The sequence below is a fragment of the Gopherus evgoodei genome, chromosome 2, assembly GCF_007399415.2.
Source record: "Gopherus evgoodei ecotype Sinaloan lineage chromosome 2, rGopEvg1_v1.p, whole genome shotgun sequence".
NCBI lineage: Eukaryota > Metazoa > Chordata > Testudines > Testudinidae > Gopherus > Gopherus evgoodei.
The window spans coordinates 65,408,153-65,420,932 of record NC_044323.1 but is presented as its reverse complement, the minus strand read 5'-3'; the positions used below and the strand labels follow the sequence as shown (position 1 = coordinate 65,420,932).

At 44.0% G+C, this 12,780-nt stretch overlaps 2 protein-coding genes across 4 annotated transcripts in view; one reads left to right on the top strand and one right to left on the bottom strand.

Moving 5' to 3' along the window:
• The window catches only part of SCRN1 (secernin 1), a 62,866-nt gene extending 61,408 nt beyond the window's left edge, over positions 1-1,458 (top strand). Inside the window, exons 8-9 of one of the 2 annotated variants that reach the window (XM_030550860.1) lie at positions 661-820; positions 1,147-1,458. In XM_030550860.1, the coding sequence (XP_030406720.1) occupies positions 661-819 (159 nt within the window). In that variant the 3' untranslated portion in view covers position 820; positions 1,147-1,458. Of the gene's footprint in view, positions 1-660; positions 821-1,146 lie in introns of those variants that run through there. The other variant, XM_030550861.1, reaches the window with a different exon arrangement.
• A 10,144-nt stretch (positions 1,459-11,602) lies between these two features.
• Positions 11,603-12,780, bottom strand: part of WIPF3 (WAS/WASL interacting protein family member 3) — a 54,475-nt gene continuing 53,297 nt past the window's right edge. For both annotated transcript variants that reach the window (XM_030550858.1, XM_030550859.1), the window contains one exon: positions 11,603-12,499. In XM_030550858.1, coding sequence (XP_030406718.1) covers positions 12,459-12,499 — 41 coding nt within the window. In that variant the 3' untranslated portion in view covers positions 11,603-12,458. The remainder of the gene's footprint in view (positions 12,500-12,780) is intronic.

Below are 12,780 nucleotides of genomic sequence, written 5' to 3'. Positions count from 1 at the left end.
ATAGAGACAAAGCCCTTATTCCGGGTTAGAATCTTTCTTCTCTGTAACGTAGACACGTAACATTTCATCTGTCTTTCACTTTGATGCTGTTTGACTATACAGAGGTTAAAAGATAAAAGGGCAAACTCATTAATTTTAATCCCGTGACTAAACCTAGAGTAAAGAGGTTGATGTTTTGAGGGATACTGTTCTACATTCTGTTCTCTGTACCAGTGCCTGTTTTTGAAAAATCCTTCCAGGAACTCCTGGGTATCTTGCAGTACTTTTGTTGTTAATGAATTTTCAGACTTGAGATGAATCAAATAAATTCCTTTTTTCTCATAGTTATACAAGTTTTATCCCCCACTCTCAAGCTGTGCACAATCTTTAAAATTCTTATTTCTTTGAATTTACTACTCACTATTTTACTAGAGTTGTTTCTTGATTACTAGTCTCTATTGTTTGTTCTGCATGTTAAATGATAGACTATTGTTTTCATTTTTGCTTAGGGTTCTATCACACTAACAGAAGAAAAAAAATCAGTATTGTGAGGGGAGGAGGGGTTGGAGGAATGAGATGTTTTCAAATAGTGTGTAGGTACCCCCACAGCAGAGAGGAGTAGTAATAAGTCACTTGAATTTGTTTAATGGATACTTTAACTTGTCTGTTTCTTGTCTTTAGGATAAAGGTCAGAAGCTGATGAGGATTATGTTAGACCTTGAAAGACAAGGCTTAGAAGCTATGGAGGACATCCTCACCAGTACAGAGGTTCTGCATCCTGCTGAAGTAGTAGACCTTTTCTATGACTGTGTCGATACAGAAATTAAGTTCTTCAAGTGAAGTAAGCAGATGTTTTAATACTTTGATTTAGAAACTGCTAAGTTGTCAGAAAAGCAACTCATCTGCATATGTATACATAAGATGTATAAATGCAAGACTTACTCTGATTCTGACTGTGCTGATATAACTTTAGTGGTGTTACTCCTGGTTTACACCACTTTAAATGATTGTAGAATCAGGCCTCCATTATCTTTATGTCCCTTTTGATGCCTCTCTGAATGGATTGTCTCAAAAGTCATTTTCCTTTATGTAATGTTATAGCTTCTCTTAGTTTTCCATTTGATTGTTGCTGTATGTGGATTTTAAACCACTGTTATCTCATTTCAGCCACAGTGGACACCGTTAGCCTTTTCACAAGAAGACTCTATAGTTCTTCGAGCCTTGCAAGTCTCCAGTCCACATAGCTGAATTTGCAGGAGGAAGACAAACAAAAAGGCTTCTGTCTTTCTAGAAAAATGTTCCTCAGTAGCTATATCGAGTTAACAAAATTGCTTTCCTTTGTCCAATCATATGGTGGTCCTGTTCTGTGTGTAGTGAAAGGAGAGAGTCACTGATTGGTCCATGTGTGCATGCCAGCTAATGTAGTGCAGAATGTTTCATTGTTTGGGCAACAAACAATTAAAACAAGGATTAACGTCATTCCAGTGTAATTTCCGTATAATCTTTTAAAGCAAACAAATGTTTTTGTTTTATTTCCCCTTGTATAGCTCAGGCTAGGTAGCAAAGCTCAAATGCTTAGAATGTCACCAGGTACATGTATGCTTACCACTTCACATTGGAAATGACAGTGGTTTTAAAAACAAAAACAGCAGCACCTGACAGTCTGAATTAAAGCGAAAGCCTGGGTCTGAGCTTGCCTGTGTAACAGTTGGCTGCAATGGAGTCACTCTGACTTATGCCAGAACACATGAGCAGAATTATGCCGCCTCGGCTCAGTGCTGCCCTCACCTATTCAGACATTGGAAAAATGACGATTGCACTTGTGATGCCTGATAGGGAAAGAAAAAAAAACCTAAGATTCATAGTACTGTGTATTGCAGGCAGAATCAAACTGAGTGCCTAATATATTATATAATGAAATGACTGTAAGGCAGCATTGATAGACACATCAATGCAGTGACAACTCAGTCAGAACTCTTTTTTTGTTAGACTAGAAGCTGGGCATTGAAAATAAAATTAGGGACAGTAGTTTGGCTGTGGGACTATATTGCTATATGAAAGACAATTCTGTGAGATCTCCAAATGGTATATGCTGTTTACAGCCAGAAGAAATCCCAATTAGTTAGTACAAGGAAAAGGAAGTGATTGTGACTGAGCTGTTGCTTACGCCTTGAAAGGCATAAATTGACAGTGAAGTGATGATCTGAATGTTACTCCTTTACAACCTGCAGAGAGGAGGATGCAAATGGTTTATCTGCAGTTTTTCATCAGCACACCATTTCACCATCTAGATTCAGATTTGGATTCATGTGACTCCAGTGATTATCTACTTTTCGTGTGCTCTTGCCCTAACTCCTTTACTTTAAGAAGTTAATCTAGTGTAGAGAGTGAGCATTGATCAAGGAAACCTTCTTAACTCATGACACAAAGGACAATATTAGAGCTGGGTGGGGACAAGGTGTTAATTCCCATCCACTAAAATATTTCAGCAGCATGAACAAAAAAGTTTTTCTTTTGGATGGAGGTTGATGATTGAGAAGAGAAGCCCTCACTGAGGAACTGAAGTTTCTCAGAAGGGGAGCATCAGTTTACCACTCTTTTGACACAGATAGTGTGTTTGGGGCTGTACCCAACCCCTACAAAATACGTAGCTCTCAGCTGCTTGGAATCAGAGTCAAACATCTTACAAACACAGTTTAAGGAAGTTTTTACTAATGCTTCATCTGCCACTTCCAGCTATAAATCCATTCTGCAGACACTTAAGTCTATATTTATGCTGTGGCTACACAAACCATATACAGCCATAAAATTATCCCTTTCAGTTTACTTGCTTTCTATTAAAATCCTGTAGTGGCTTTATCAGATCTCTTCAAACAACAGTATCAATCCAGGAAAAAAAACAAACCACTAAGGAATCTTTGTGGCACCTTAGAGACGAACAAATTTATTTGAGTGTAAGCTTTCATGGGCTAGAACCCACTTCATCAGATGCATGAAGTGAAAAATACAAGTGTAGGTATAAATACCTAAATAAATCAATCCAGGCTATTGTAGAATACAATTTCAAAAAGATCTGCCAGTGAAATACATCTGGGCTCAAACTGATTTTCTGATTGTTATTGTTCTTCTCCTTTACTTCTCTTTTACTTCTCTTTGTATCCCTTTTTGGGCTTTTTGTGTGTCTGTTTTTTTAATTCACCCCCCTTCTTCCATAAGTACTACAATTCCAGCTTGCTTGAAATGGAAACAGGACAAAGGTGATCCATGCCTTTCTAGGAGTCCTACACTCCATGCCCTTGACTTTGCAGGTAACACTGAACATGTCTCTTAGACAGTGTAGCTGCCACTCCAAGTGTAAGACAGTGGCCACTACACAAAGTATCCAGGTAACTTCAGTAACTGTTCAGAGGTGAGCCACTGTGTACTATGACATTTTACAGTGCATGAGATGCACTATAAAATGATATGATTTATATAGTTGTTTCTGTAATTCTCTTAATATGATGTGTGATACAGCAGGGCCAGGGAGCCATGGGAGAGGGGCAATACATAAATCCTAGCCTAATTAAGGAGTGGTTCTCTGTAGACTACGGAAGATTAGTTCAGGTTGATTAGAACACCTGTAGTCAGTTAAGGCCCTGTGAGAAACCTAATAAAACCTCCCTGCTTGAGGCAGAGGGTGGTGTGAGAAAGGAGAGAGGCCTGGAGTTTGGAGCTGTGTTGCTGAGACTTGAAAGACCAGAGAATGGGAGGAAGGGAGATGCCTTCCCACAGTGTCAAAGACAAGAAACCTGCAGGGGTTGAGAGGGGCTGGGGCTTAGAGTGAGAAGCAAATCCAAACCGCTTCCCTCCTCTACCACCTTCCTGGGCCACTAGTGGGGCCCTTTGTGCCCCAAGAGCAGGGGTAAGTGGTGGTGTCCTAGTCTTCCCCCCCCCCCCCCATGAAAAGCATGGACTCCACCATACCAATATTGGCCATTTTGCCACAGCTGCTGTACATTGGAGCATCAGTGATTTAAAACAGCCAGAGCAATATTGTGCATATTCCAAAAAACTGCATCCTTAATTTAAGAGGTGCCAAAGAGGCCAGTGTTCAGCGGAATATATAATACAAATACATGTGTGCCAAAGCAGGGTAAATGTAATGTAAACATATCCAAGTAAAGACAGATTGGAGTATAAAGTTTGTCAGATTCTGAAATAAAAGGAAGATGAAAAGAACTTTCCTTGGCACACACTGTCCCAAAAATGTTACACTGTGAATGTCAGTGTCAACCATTTCATATATTCCACAGAGATTTTAAAACTACACCCAAACCATGGAATACCAGCAACTGGCTAGACAGGCTTGTGCATTAGGGAAATACAGACAGGCAGTGATTATTGTGCCTTTTGCATTAATGTGTTGGATTCTCTTACGTGTAAATGACTAATTTGATGTTTGTAATCATGTTCTATGTTGCCTAGGCAGTGTTGTGGTAAATTAACATAAGTATATGCTCTTGGAAATATCAGAGTATATACTGAGGGCTTGGCTACACTCGAAACTTCAAAGCGCTGCCACGGCAGCACTTTGAAGTGTGTGTGTGGTCACAGTGCCAGCGCTGGGAGAGAGCACTCCCAGCGCTGCACGTACTCCACCTCCTCATGGGGATTAGCTTGCAGCACTGGGAGCTGTGCTCCCAGCACTGGGGCACTGCCATGGTATAATTCCCCACTCTGAACCTTAGTGTCCAAAGATAGGGTACCAGCATGAACTCCTCTAAGCTCAATTACCTGCTTAGTACTTGTAGCGCTGCCACCAACCAGGAAGTCCAGTGCCTGGTACACTCTGGTCCCCCCAAAACCTTGCCCGGGGACGCCCAAGACCCAGACCCTCTGGATCTTAACACAAGGAAAGTAAACCCCTTCCCTCACCGTTGCTTCTCCCAGGCTTCCCCTCCCTGGGTTACCCCTGGAAGATCACTGTGATTCAAACTCCTTGAATCTTTAAACAGAAAGGAAAATTCACCTTCTCTTTCCCCTTCCCAGACTCTTCCTGAGAGAGAAAGTAATCCTAACACAAAGAGAAAATTAACCTTTCTCTCCCCCTTCCCTCCTTTCTCCCCACCAATTCCCTGGTGGATCCAGACCCAGTCCCCTGGGGTCTCACCAGAATAAAAAAACAATCAGGTTCTTAAACAAGAAAAGCTTTTAATTAAAGAAAGAAAAAACAATAAAAATTATCTTTTTAAATTTAAAATGGAATAGGTATAGGGTCTTTTAGCTATAGACACTGGGAATACCCTCCCAGCCCAAGTATACAGGTACAAATTAAAAATCTTTTCAGCAAAATACAAATTTGAACTCCTTCCAGCCAAATACACATTTGCAAATAGAGAATACAAACATAAGCCTAACTCGCCTTATCTACCTAGTACTCACTATTCTGAACTTATAAGAGCCTGTATCAGAGAGATTGGAAAGAAACCTGGTTGCACGTCTGGTCCCTCTGAGCCCCCAGAGTGAACAAGAACCAAATTCTAACAGCACACACACAAACTTCCCTCCCTCAAGATTTGAAAGTATCCTGTCCCCTGATTGGTCCTCTGGTCAGGCGACAGCCAGGCTCACTGATTTTGTTAACCCTTTACAGGCAAGAGAGACATGAAGTACTTCTGTTCTATTAACTCTTAACTATCCATTTATGACAGGCACTGTTTACACTGGTGCTTTACAGCGCTGTATCTTGCAGCGCTCCGGGGGGGGGGGTGTTTTTCACACCCCTGAGCGAGAAAGTTGCAGCGCTGGAAAGCGCCAGTGTAGCCAAGGCCTGATTCACTGAAGAAGATCTGGTCCACTTATGTGAAACAAGTAAAATGTCTCGACCCTTGGGGTCAACTTTTTTTTAAAACAAGTTGATCCTCCATGTTGCCTCTGTAAGTGCACTCTGTGTACTGCAGCCATGGTTAAAAAGGGAAAAAATCGAATTCCCCAACTGGATATTGTACTCTGCTCCTCTCTAGTTGTAAGACAGGAGTTCTGCTTAGAAGGGAGATGTCTTCTGCTCTAAAAGCACACAACTGCGATGAAAAGGCTCGTGTTCTCATTCTTGCACATTAAGGTTCTGATCCTGCAACTTACTCGCCTCCCGTATCTTCTTGACTTCAGTGGGGCTTGATGTAGTTCAGGGATGTTCTTGCATGAAGTCACTTGCAGGATTGGTGCCTCCAAGGCTTTATCCCACAGCCTGTGGCATAGAATTACAGCGCCTGGGGCAACAGACTTGTGCTCCAGTGCTAAAGACACTGGTGTAGATATTGCAGCATAAGCTGGAGCTTAGGCTCTGAAACTCACCCCCCCAATCCTGGACTTCAGAGTCTGAGCCTGAACATCTACATAGCTATTTATAGTAGTGTAGTGCAAGCCTGAGTCTGTTAACCCAGGCTCAGAGGCTCCTGGGTGCAGGCTGCCATTTGTTGTGTAGATGTACCCTGACTGTCCACCACTCAAATAAGCTCTTGTACTAAACCTGCCCTGAATGATGTTGACAAGCATTACATGTCATGTTGGGAGTTGGTCCTGCTTTGAGCAGGGGCTTGGACTTGATGACCTCCCGAGGTCCTGTCCAACCCTGATATTCTATGATTCTATGATATGTGAAACATAGTATGTTAGAAATTAACATACCTGTGCTGACTTGCTTAATTTTAAAGATGTGTTTAATGCTTTCAGGCTAAAGACACTAAACTTCAAAGCCAGTGGAGTGGGTGGCACAGAGGCATTGTTTCACATTCACTCTAAATTCTGGCTTAGCTATGTTGAGCTAAAGGGGGCAGAGAGTAAAGATGCCCACTTGAAATAGAGTGCACTGTTTTGTATTGTTCTCTGCAGCTAGCACCCATCATCTCATGCAGCTATTTTCACACATCAGCCTTGTTGCCAGTCTGGGGGGAAGGGTGTCAAGATGTAGGCCTTCAGACTGAATCAAGACACTGCAAAGCTTGTTTGGCTAAATTTCTTGAGGGAACTAATACATATAGGTTTGCAATCAATCATCCTGTGGGAATTATGTATCTGTTGGGAACTGCTGTTTGGCAAAATTAATAAGTAAATTCATTTCAGCACCATGAGCCAGGTACTAAGTATTTTGTACAAAAAAATTAACTCTGCAAGTCCCTTTGAGCCAGGTGCTCTCTGGCCATTGCCTTCATGCATATAGTGCATAAAAAAAAAGGGGGGTGGGCTGAGGTTGAGACCCTCTTCAGCTACTGATTGGGAGTGTTAGTTGAGTCAGTGCCTTACTGACTGGGCAGAAGCATCAAGGACTCAGTCATGGATGCTGAACCACCAAGCTGTAGGAGTAGTGAAAAGAACTTGGTTTTGTTGGGGGGTGGGAGGGAACCCCTAGGTGTTTGTATCATCTTCCATGTTTTTAAATTTCTATGGGCACATTCATGTATGTACACCAGCACAACAATGTAATGCAGCACAGTATTATTCAGTACATGGAGGTCAAAGTTGCCTGCTACCTCAGCCTCTGGTAGTCAACAGCCACTTTCTTTACACATCTGAACACATGGAAAGCACGGGAAAGTCAGACAGCACCATGCCTTGTATAAAAATATAGTGGGATGAAGTTTTGAGTACAGAGGAATTTTAAATAGTTAAGGCTAGATTCACAAAAGATGTAAGTACTTAAACCCCAGATTTAAGGATCCTGCCAGTCACAAAATGTCTGCTGTTTTGGTGCTGTGAAAAGTGATACTTGCATGTTTAAGATCATCACTTTTCACAGCCTCTCAGAGAGCTAGTAAGTCTGCTGTGAAAAGTGATACTTGCTGAGAAAAGGGTTATTAACCAATCCATGCAAGCCCCAGGCCCCAGCCCTGAATGGGGGAGATCAAAGTGGGATGCAGAAGGGGCCAGAGATGGTGGGATCGATGCAGGGCATGGGAGGCAGCAGGGACCAGGGGTAAGGGCTATGAGCCTGCTGCTGCATGGCTGGAGCCAGGGGTTGGTGTTTGCTGCTATGTGACCAGGGCCAAGGCTCAGTGCCCTTGCCAGAGCCAGAGACAGGAACTGCGTGGCCAGAGCCAGAGATTAGAGCCTGTTGCTGCACAGCCGGAGCTATGGCTCAGCATCCAGGACCTCTGCCTACTGCCGCATGGCCAGAACCTGAAGCCGGAACCAGGAGTCAACGCCTCCATTGTGTAGCTGGAGCCAGTGCTGGCTGCTGAGTGGCCAGGGGTCAGCGCCAGTTCCCAGGATCAGAGCTGTCTGTTAGCACCTGCTCCCATGTGGCTGGGGCAGGGGATCAGCACCAGGGCCATGCACCTGGAGCAGAGGGTCTGCACCTGAAGCACTGCAGTTGGAACCTGCTGCTGCACAGCTTGGGGCTGGAGCCAGTGCCTACCACTGTGTGGCCAGAGGCCAGGACCAGAACCAGTGCCAACCCCTGCATAGCCAGAAGCCCTGCAGCCAGAACCGGAGACTGGTGCCCAAAGCCCTGTGCTTAGAACCTGGTGCTGTGCAGCTGGGGGTCAGTGCCTAGGGCCAGCATCTGCCACTGCATGGCCAGAGCCCAGGACAGGAGTCGCGGGTCAGTACCTGCCAGAACTAGGGGCTGAAGCCCTGCAGCTGAAGGCCAGGGCTGTGTGGCTGGAGCTGCTGGAGCCTGCCACCCAAAACCCTTTCTCCCAAAGTGGGTCAAGAACTCACCTTGCTCCTACAGCATTGTGCCCCACCTGTCTCAAGAGGTGGACCAGGGCAACGCATCCAGGAGCAACAGGGAGAGTGGGGAAGGAGCCAATGCTTTGTCATCTCTACCCTCCGGGGCATATCACCACCTAGGAGATTGTGGCCGCACAAAAAGCCCCTGGCCATGTTTGAGAAACACTGACCTAGGGTGCTGGGTTTTGTGAAACCTGTTAACTGATGTGCCTCTCTTTCCACATTCATTATATAGGGAACTGAGGCACCTGATCTAGGCCCTTAAAGCTGAGGCATGGTTTAGAGAAGTACCACCACTCACTCACCTTAGTGAAACAGTATTAAGCCATCTCCATTTAACGCACATAAGGTAAAGTACAAAGGAGGAACTAATCTACCAAGAGACACTTTAATAAATATATATTTTTTAATCCTTATAAAATATTTGTTACACAGTATTACAGGTTCCAGTACAGATGAGAATAGGCAAGAAGTTATACTCCACATTTGCTTTTAATGCACAATGACTACAATACTGTAGCAGAATACTGTTCCTGAAAAGCCTCGTATTAGACCTTCTGTAAGAAAAGTTGCAATGCCCATGTTGATGCCTACCTAAATTTGACTTTAATACATTTTACTGTAATTACAATACTGGTGACAGCATTTATTTTTCAATATGTCATACACACAGGCAAACTATTTATTAAGGGATCAGTACAAGCAAGAAAAAAAAGCCAGGAGGGGGTTACGTTTCAGAAGCCCTATCGTGCTGCTGCATTCTACAGCTGTAAAAGCTGTTCTTCCAGGAGATAATTCAATGGCTCCAGAACCTCCCTCTGTACCTCCTCTGTCCAGTCAGACTCAGGGCCAGATTCACTGCTGTGGTCTGCGGCTCCACCAATGCAAAGTAGCTCTCAAACTGCCAGAGTTCACTGATGAATCTGGTCCCAAACCCTTCACAGGGGTAGTATTTTAAGCATATGTAGGTAACTGCAGCCCACTTATCCATCCGTGAATGATTCCACACACAGTTACCTTCTTTTTTGTTGACCAGGCAGGCGCCATGTGAACTTCCCCACCCCCAACTGTCCACAGCTGAGTTGCTGGTATCTTATTTACCTGATGTCCTTAAAAGTCCAGCTAGTTGCAAGAGCATGACCACTTCTGCCTTCCTTAGTATTTACGTGGTGGTGACAAGGCTACTAGCTAACTTTGCAGAGAAAGGCACTATCCAGAGATAGACAGCAAAAGGGCAGAACTACAGTCCTAAACTGGAATTAACATACCTGCTATATTTGCAAGTTGAGATGCTGCAGAGTTTATGCAAATAAGGCTTTAATTTCATATGCATATTTGAATAGTTATAACTCCCATCAGTTTTCCCCAGCCCCCACCATCAAATCTAGCCATTCTCCTAAAATCTACCCTGCTCTGGCTCCACATTTGAGTTTCCTCCATTGGAGATCACTACCACCTCTGCTAACCTAGGAGGGGCCCAGGTTCTCTGTACTGAGAAGTGGAAGCCAGAATCTTGATCCTTTTCTAGCCAACCGGGGAGAGTTTCCTACCTCCCTCCTCCTCCGATCTACGGCCTGCTGCTCCCCCTCCTGGCTACTGCTTGCAGAATCAGTTCTGTTCAGCCCCCCTGGAAAGAGGAGGATTAATGAGAAGGTGCCTGCCAGAGTGCAGAACCTCTGGAATGATTTCAGGCACCCCCATACTCCTGGGCTCCTGAAAAACAAGAGATTAAGGCCACTTTGTGGAAACTCAGGACCAAGGTCCTGAAATTGAGAGTCTCCAAAGGAAACAAACACATGTGAATTAAAAGACTGATAGAAGCACCCTTAACCTGGCCATTTTAATTGTATAACTTTAAGCCAATCAGAGACAAGCCAACCTATGGGTGCACTTACAAGGAAAAGTCTGATTTCCAGTGAGGTAATTAAGGTATCCTGTCAGCCATGGCAACTGGCAGAAGGGGGAGAAGAGTTTTTGGTGCCTGTGGCAAACTGAGGTACAGTATCTTGCGAATCAATCTGCAGTTCCAGACTGCACCCCTTCATGGCTCACATTTAGTATCTGGGTGAAAAGAGCTGCATGGAGCATATAAATAAAGGAGGACTTCTGGCAATTGTTTCCAGAGACGTTCAAAAGAGATTGGTGAGAATGAACAATACTAGTTGTCTTCTTTCTAGTATTTAGCTATTAAAAGCTTCTTTAGCTAACTGGACAGGGGCATGTTGGGGGTAATGTGGGGGTGGGGAGAGAGAGGATAAATGTCTAGAAAGCCTGTCAAACAAGTGGCAGGTGGGTTCCTGGCTAGCAGCAGCAATATTTAAAGAGAAAATCTGTACTGTACAAAAGGGTCACATTTTAGAGACATGATGGTCCAGCTGTGCCCTTAAACTAACACTTATTGGCAAGTATCAGAGGGGTAGCCTTGTTAGTCTGGATATGTAAAAGCAGCAAAGAATCCTGTGGCACCCTATAGACTAACAGACGTTTTGGAGCATGAGCTTTCGTGGGTGAATACCCACTTCGTCAGATGCATGTTATTGGTATTGTTCATTCTCACCAATCACCCACAAAAGCTCATGCTCCAAAACGTCTGTTAGTCTATAAGGTGCCACAGGATTCTTTGCTACTTATTGGCAAATGCATTCATCCCAGTTTTGCTTTCTGACCTCAGGAGAAGCACTTTGGAAAAGCCAATGCATGGCAATCAGGGCCGGCTCTAGCCATTTTGCTGCTCCAAGCACGGCGGCACACCGCGGGGGGCACTCTGCCACTCGCCTGGTCCCGCGGCTCCGGTGGACCTCCCACAGGCGTGCCTGCAGATGCTCCAGCGGAGCCATGGGACCAGCGGACCCTCCGCAGGTATGCCTGCGGGAGGTCCACCGGAGCCACCTGCCGCCCTCCCGGCAACCAGCAGAGCACCCCCCTGCAGCATGCCGCCCCAAGCACGCGCTTGGCACGCTGGGGCCTGGAGCCGGCCCTGATGGCAATGCTGTTAGACAGTCCAGCCCAGGCAGTCATGTTCTAGCTCATTCCCTTCTGACGGGCACACCCACTAGCAAATCTGAGATAGAATAGCATACTGTGTGCAGTGGTGTCCGCAGAACCTTTCTCCTGCCTATAGATATGTTTGACCAATAAATCCCTGTAATTATGGACCTGTATGTGGTAGTAATGAAGGAGAGGCCATTTTGCAGCAGTGTGGTGGGTAGGTAGGAAACAGGTAGCAAAGTAACTTACAATGAGATTACAGAGTCATGCCAATAACCATACAATATATAGTATCTTATTTTCAGATAATTAATTGAAAACTCCTGTAAATATAATTAGAGCTCTCTGGGGGGAATACTAAAAATATTTAAAAGGTGACAAAGAAAAATATGGGAGTGTATTTAATGCATGGAATACTGTTTGAGATGATCTCTTGATGATCTGAATGAGAATTACATAGTGAACACTACTAAAGAATTTAAATCTCATGGTGCTTGGTTTTAAAAATTCCTGAAGTAAAGTATCCAACAATAATTTAAAAGCCTTTGCCAGCGCTCTCCTCTATTGCCATATGATGACTAGGCTAGTTCAGAGAATACATAATTAAAGTATTTCTTTCCCAGTTTTAAAAATATCAAATCAGGTCCAACACTGCATCATTTGATTGTTAAAATACAATCTCTACTCATTTAACAAAACCTCCTCTGTTTCATACATTATCTTGTTATCTTCACTCCTCCTGTGTAATACTGCACCAGAGGTCTGTTAGAGGGATCTTCTCATCTCACATGTGTTCTTAGTGGAGGATTTTTAGGGGTATCTGTAAGATAAATAGGATACATCAATTACATTATGTCTATTGTTTCTGTATATGCTTACAGTACTTCAAAGAATGGCCCTGCATAAAAACTTCTCCTTCCTTAGAGGTTTTTAAGGTCAGGCTTGACAAAGCCCTGGCTGGGATGATTTAGTCAGGGATTGGTCCTGATTAGAGCAGGGGGTTGGATTACCTCCTGAGGTCCCTTCCAATCCTGATATTCAATGGGAACAGCCTAAGAAAAGTAGTGTGAGGATGAAAATTTGGGGGGGGAGGGAGTTGTC